Source organism: Trifolium pratense, linkage group LG1 (assembly GCF_020283565.1).
Source record: "Trifolium pratense cultivar HEN17-A07 linkage group LG1, ARS_RC_1.1, whole genome shotgun sequence".
Taxonomy (NCBI): Eukaryota; Viridiplantae; Streptophyta; class Magnoliopsida; order Fabales; family Fabaceae; genus Trifolium; species Trifolium pratense.
The window spans coordinates 46069072-46075791 of NC_060059.1; the positions used below are offsets into that span (position 1 = coordinate 46069072).

The 6720-nt window shown below is 35.3% G+C and overlaps 1 protein-coding gene across 3 annotated transcripts; it reads left to right on the forward strand.

Annotated features, from left to right (window-relative positions):
• LOC123885088 (midasin-like) lies at positions 1-2379 on the forward strand. Of its 3 annotated transcripts, none has more exons than XR_006801073.1 (5): positions 1-300; positions 430-636; positions 736-1078; positions 1640-1790; positions 1878-2379. XR_006801073.1 is itself a non-coding variant. In XM_045934326.1 (5 exons), exons 1-4 carry the CDS (start codon positions 289-291, stop codon positions 1672-1674), a joined length of 597 nt encoding a protein of 198 aa, XP_045790282.1. In that variant the 5' UTR covers positions 1-288; the 3' UTR covers positions 1675-1681; positions 1878-2379. The 3 variants fall into 3 exon arrangements, 2 of the variants coding, with proteins under 2 accessions (XP_045790282.1, XP_045790274.1); XM_045934326.1 differs by having other exon boundaries at positions 1640-1681; XM_045934318.1 differs by having other exon boundaries at positions 5-300; positions 1682-1790.
• Positions 2380-6720: the final 4341 nt, after the last annotated feature.

Sequence of the window (6720 nt, forward strand, 5' to 3'; positions counted from 1 at the left end):
TATAGCTTGAAGCTAAATTGAAGCATTATTGAAGCTAAATTGTTATGTTCCACGAGCTTGAAGATTAATTAGGTTCAATTTAGTACCAAAATTAGCATAAAAGTATGCGTTTTGCAACTTCACAAATACACGCTACTCTTGAGGAGGAAGAGGTTGAATCTATTGATGTGTGATATAATATTTTACTACTTTAGGTTAATCCATAAATGTAGTAGTAGTAATTGTTGATTGATGTTGATATATAGTATATAGTGTTAAGGCAAAGAGCTCTTGAAAAATTTCTTAGCTATGCACAGATCAGTAAGCTTAATACTCACTTACCTCTCTCCGATATCATGAATATGTTATGTAATTGGCATATTATGTAACTTTTTTAGTAACTTACTGTTGTTTGAGTTGGATAATCTAATTCTGTATATCGATTTGCAGGTAGCAGTAACAACTCATGTGATTGCAAATGTTCTAGTTTCTTTATTTTCAAAAGGTTTTGGAACATCAGCAGAAAACAATGAGGAAGATGGAACCGTCAATGCATCTGAAGATGCAACTGGGACTGACATGGGGGAAAGTGTTGGATTAAATGATGTCAGTGATCAGATCACTGATGAAGATCAGCTGCTGGGAACACGTGAACAGGTTAGTTTTGGGCCTTCTGTTTTGTATTATTTGGTAAGTTTTGCCTATCAAATATGGATTCTTAAGCCATGTATCATCGTTCTTTTGTCAATGCTGCAGCAAAAGGAAAAGCAAGAGGACTCCAACGAAGTGCCAAGTAGCAATAAAGAAGGCATTGAGATGGATCAGGATTTTCAGGCTGATGCAGTAAGCCTCAGTGAGGAGTCTAGTGAAAATAAAGACTGTGATGGTGAGAATGAGGAGCTTGAGTCTGAAATGGGTCTGACGGGACCAGATAGTGAAGCAGTTGGAGAGAAAATTTGGGATCAGAATGAAGACGAGACTCCTAAAGATACAAAAGAAAAGTTTGAATCAGGACCTTCAGTTAAGGATAAAGACGGAAGCAACAAGGAGTTAAGAGCCAAGGATGAGTCTACCATCAATGAAGCTGGGGACGATAGTTGTGAGTAGAGATATCTTGCTATAGATTTCTATGTTTAGCTTGCACTAGAAGTTTCATTATGTTCTATGCTACTATCTTTTATTGCCAAGGACTTTGTGATGCTAGAGCAACATATGAGTAGGAATTGCTAAAGTTATTGAGGTTCAACAAAATTACAGTAGTGGAAAAACACTTTATAGACACTTTTTAGGTCGGTTAGAATTGCCGCCTGACTTAAGAACACGCACGGTGGCAAATCTGACAAAAAATGTTATTAACCCTTGTTTTATATTGATTTCATTGCTATTTTTTTCATAGTTTAAAGGAGTTGTTTCCTTTAGAATTTTTTTTTTTCTTAATCATATATCAGTAGCCACCATATTAATTTAGTAATGTTGATTTATTCTAAAATTGTGAATATCATTTTGATGACTGGATATGAGAATGACTTGTAGATAAGGGTGGATGTACATAATCTCTGTGAACTTCATTTTGCATACTCTGCATAATGCTTCTTTAGTTTATTATATTAAGCAATTACTTGTTTTGTCTTGATGGTTCTTTGGCTTTGGTTCCTTGTAGGTTTTTTGGTGTTTTATATTGGCCAGTTGTTTTAAAATACAGGTACATATGATGTTACTGTTGTGACAAAATCCTTCTTCCTATATACTATATATTTTGTAACCTTGGCCTTGGTTACTAATGTGTGAAAATCCTTCTTCCTAAAATACAGGTATGTTACTAATGTGTTATTCATTGTAATTTGCAAGCAACTACTTTTGAACTAAATTGATTGAGATTAATACTATTTTGATTTCAGAGAATGGTTCAAGTTCTACTCTAGCTAGTACTACTTCAGTTTCTGCTGTTCAATAACTAGTCAACAGTTTTATGTTGGCAATGTGGTGGTGGTCAATTGGCAAGCAAAGCTCAAGTCATAATGAAGAATGTAATTAAAAGAGTTGAAGTTTGAAAGGATTAGCATATTGAGTGCAAGTAGAGTTTGTCATGAGTTATCGTTGACAAAAATATAAGCATAGTGCCAATTCTTAATACCTTGGCAATGTTCAAGGAGCATATAATGCTTCATTTCATTCCACTGTAAGCATAGTGCCATGATATAATCATGATTTCTACAAATTTAGAGTCTTTTTAAACATGTAAGCATGTAACAAAGCTTATCATAGACAATTCTGCAGCCGCAGGACCAAATGTACAATATTTAGACTAATCCCTTATCATAGTATTTTATGTTTATATACAATATTTATCATAGACATTTAATATCAGGTATTAATACAATTTTCTCATAATTTTATTTAGGGTATTTTGAATTATTTTGGGTTCACAACACTGAAACCATTTAACAAGACTAATGGTTTCAGTGTATAACATGTTGAAACCATTTTACAAGAGTAATGATTTCAGTGTACAATTTTTATTCAAAGTCATTTAACAATAATAATGTTATACTACATTCACTTATAATCTGCCAATATTAAGGATTTTAAAAATCTATTTTACCCTTATAATCAATATTGATGGGTTAACAAAACTGAAACCATTTAACAAGACTAATGGTTTCAGTAAGTTATACACTGAAACCATTACTATTGATAAATGGTTTCAGTTACATTTTAATCTTTCTCAACTTAATTATAAACTCATTTGAAAATTATCTCAATTTAATTTTAAAAAACCTTTCGTCACTTTCGAAATTTAATTTTTTTTTGTTAAATGGTTTCAGTTACATAACACTTTTGATAAAAGGTTCAATACATTAACTCTCAATTTAATTATAAATGTATTTGAACGACATTAACTATTAAGCAGACCCATTTGAAAATTATCTCAATTTTGAAAAAACCTCTCGCCACTTTCGAAATTTAATTTTTCTTTTGTGTGCCTCTAGCCACTCTTGGTGAAAGGAAATAACTCTTGATTTTGGTTTTCATACTTATGATTTTCAATATTATAACCTTGATTTTGAATATTATTAACTCATAATGGATTTGTACACTGAAACAATTACTCTTGTTAAATGGTTTCAGTAAGTTATACACTGAAACCATTATGCTTGATAAATGATTTCAGTAAGTTATACACTGAAACCATTATGCTTGATAAATGGTTTCAGTTACATATACACTTTTGATAAAAGGTTCAGGTTTGAAGGACGTGCATTTGAATCCAACACATCACCTCTCTTCCGAGGTTTAGGTTCATGGGTTGATTCGAACACAATTCTCCTCTCTTCGAATCCAATACATTTTAATCTTTCTCAACTTAATTATAAATGCATTTGAACGACATTAACTATTAAGCAGACCAATTTGAAAATTATCTCAATTTTGAAAAAACTCTTGATTTTGGTTTTCATACTTATGATTTTCAATATTATAACCTTGATTTTGAATATTATTAACCCATGATGGATTTGTACACTGAAACCATTACTCTTGCTAAATGGTTTCAGTAAGTTATACACTGAAACCATTATGCTTGATAAATGGTTTCAGTACGTTATATACTGAAACCATTAGTCTTGTTAAATGGTTTCAGTTACATATACACTTTTGATAAAAGGTTCAGGAACTTCCATTAGTTGAAACTTCCATTAGTCTTCCATCAGTCTTGTTAAAAGTGCAAGAGGAAAGTGTTGGGTTTTTGTATGTATTGGCTACATTTTGCAAAAACATATTTTAGCCAAGTGTTGAGACAAGTGTGCTGACCCCAAGTGTTGTGACAAATGTTGTTACACTTTGGAACAACACCTGACTCTGTTCTGCGCGCGCCAGCTGGATGTTATTATTTTCTACTCAATCTTTTGAAGATCTGTTTGAAGAATTATTTCAAGGTTTCTTACAGAGGAAGGCGCACGTGTTTAATGTGTTTCATGAGGCAGCCAAACCCTAGTTTTATTTTCCAAAGGAATTATATTTTTGGAAAATATATTTTTGCGGTTCAAAAATATAACTATTGTTTTCAAAAATATACCACTGCTGCCGCAATTCTAGAAGCCCTAATTTTGTCTTGAAGCCCAAGTCATTCTACTACTATAAATACGAAGGCAAGCATATGGTTTCAAGCATCTAAAATCGTGTTCTTACAAAGCGTGTGTTTTAGGGATTTTAGAGTGTTAATTGTGAGCCTTTCTTGTGTCTCATTGCTGCAAGCTTAGGACCTGAGTGTATTGAGTTGTAAGTGTGAACTTCTCCTAAGCTTTGAAGTACGAAGATTGTTCTATTATGTTGTGTGGTTTACTCGCAAGCTTTTAAGCAAGAGTGAATCCTAGTTTCTTAGGAGTGTGTCTCCACCTGTTGTGATTGTGGAATTGAATAGCAGCGCTGTCTGTGTTGCTAAGGTGGGAATTGGGACGGGGTCTCATATCTAGGAGTTCCTAGGTAGAAGTGTCATTGGGTAGTGATTAAGTGAGAAGTTGTAAACGGGTGAGTTTAGCTTCGAAGTAATACTGCTGATAGTGGACTTCATTCCTGGATTGGTATCCCCCAGAGTAGGCTTTAGGCTGAACTGGGTTAACAACTCTCGTGTGTTATTTACTTTACTGTTTGTATTGTTTTATGTTATTTGCTCTGTTTATAGACAAGTGTTGGCGCACCAGTAACAACATCTGTCTACAACAGACAAGTGTTGCTACACCTTGAGCAACACATGTCCACTGTGTGCCAGGAATTTCAATTGGTATCAGAGCAGGCACCCTGTTCTGAATTTTAGGGTGAGCTCCAGGGAAACTTTTTCTGGCAAGGATGGACAAAGAAGGAGGTTTTGTTACCAGACCACCTCTTCTGGTTGGTGCTTCAAACTATGACTATTGGAAGTCCCGCATGATGGCCTTTCTAAGACAAATTGATAGCAAGACTTGGAAGGCAGTTCTGAGAGGGTGGACTCCACCTGTGAAGATGGACAAAGATGGTAAACCAACTCTTGAGTTGAAATCTGCTGAAGAATGGTCCAAAGAAGAGGATGAGCTTGCTCTTGCAAACTCAAAAGCATTATATGCACTATATAATGGTGTTGACAAGCACATATTCAGACTCATTAAAAAGTGTGTCTCTGCTAAAGAAGCTTGGACAATTCTTGAGACTGTTCATGAAGGTACCTCTAAAGTAAAGCTGTCAAAGCTATAACTCCTAACAACGAAGTTTGAGAATCTTAGAATGAATGATGATGAAACCATTCAGGATTTTCACATGACCATACTTGATTTTGACAATCAATTTGATGCCTTGGGTGAAAAGATACCTGAAGAAAAGCTGGTAAGAAAAATGCTCAGGTCTCTACCTAAGAAGTTTGACATGAAAGTCACAGCTATAGAAGAAGCCAAGGATATCACAGATATGAAGCTAGATGAACTGGTTGGTTCACTACAAACCTATGAGGTAGCTACAAATGAAAAAATGGATAAGAAAAACAAAAGCATTGCTTTTGTTACAAATGCTGAGGAAGAAGATCAACTGAGTGACACAGAGTCTGAACACAGCATCTCTGATGCAATGGTTCTTTTGGGAAAACAATTTAATAAGGTACTAAAGAGAATGGACAAACGCTCTAAGATAGGTGCAGCTGACACTGGTCGCAACACTTACAGGAATTTCAGAAAACCTGTAACAGATGAGAAATCAGCTCCAAATAAAGGTGTTCAATGCCATGAATGTGAGGGGTTTGGTCACATTAGAAGTGAATGTGGAACCTTCCTGAAGAAACAGAAGAAGGGAATGACTGTAACCTGGTCAGATGAAGATTCTGAGGGAGAAGACAATACTGCAAAGGCTATACATGTATTGACAAGTGTTTGCACATCTGACACTGAATCATGTGAAGAAGAACTGACCTTTGATGAACTTGCTGAATCATATAAAAAGCTGTGTCTGAAGAGTGCAGAAGTCTGCAGAGTCTCTGAAGAACAAAAAGAAACAATCACTAAGTTGCAAACTGAGAGAGCTGCTAATATGTCAAGAATCTCTGAATTTAGTACTAAATGGGAAGATAGTTTAAAGATCATTGAGGAACAGAAGGCAACTATCATCAACTTAGAAGCTGACAAGATCAAACAACTGACTGAAATAGCCCATCTGAATGAAGAGGTAACTGAATTAAACTCTCATCTTGAGAATTTAAAGAAGCATGTTCTTAGGCTATTCAAAGGAAGTGATCTAGATGAAATCCTGGAAACTCTGCCTGTTCCTAGCAGATCCAAAACTGGAATTGGGTATGAATACAAAAATGTTAATAGGATTATGGATTACAACAAAGAGGGGAAATATAAGCCTGAGATAAGTAAACAACCATCTCCAAAAATGCATGACAGGATGTCGCCACACCTGTCTCCTAGACAGCAGAGACAAGTGTTGCCACATGTGGCACCACATCAGCAAAGATGGCAGAGACCTAGGTTTATACCTAGACCCAGAAGCAGGTACCACTCATGGAGATGTCATCACTGTGGAAGAAAGGGGCACATAAGGCCTTACTGCTACAGATTGTATGGGTATCCAAGTGAAACCCCTCAAGAATCTGATCCATCCATTACTAAAACAAGGATGGAATGGAAGCAAAAAGATGATACAACCAATACAAAGGAGTATACAGCTGAAAGCAGTGGGAAAAGTTTGATTGCCCATACGTCACTCAGAGCCTCATCA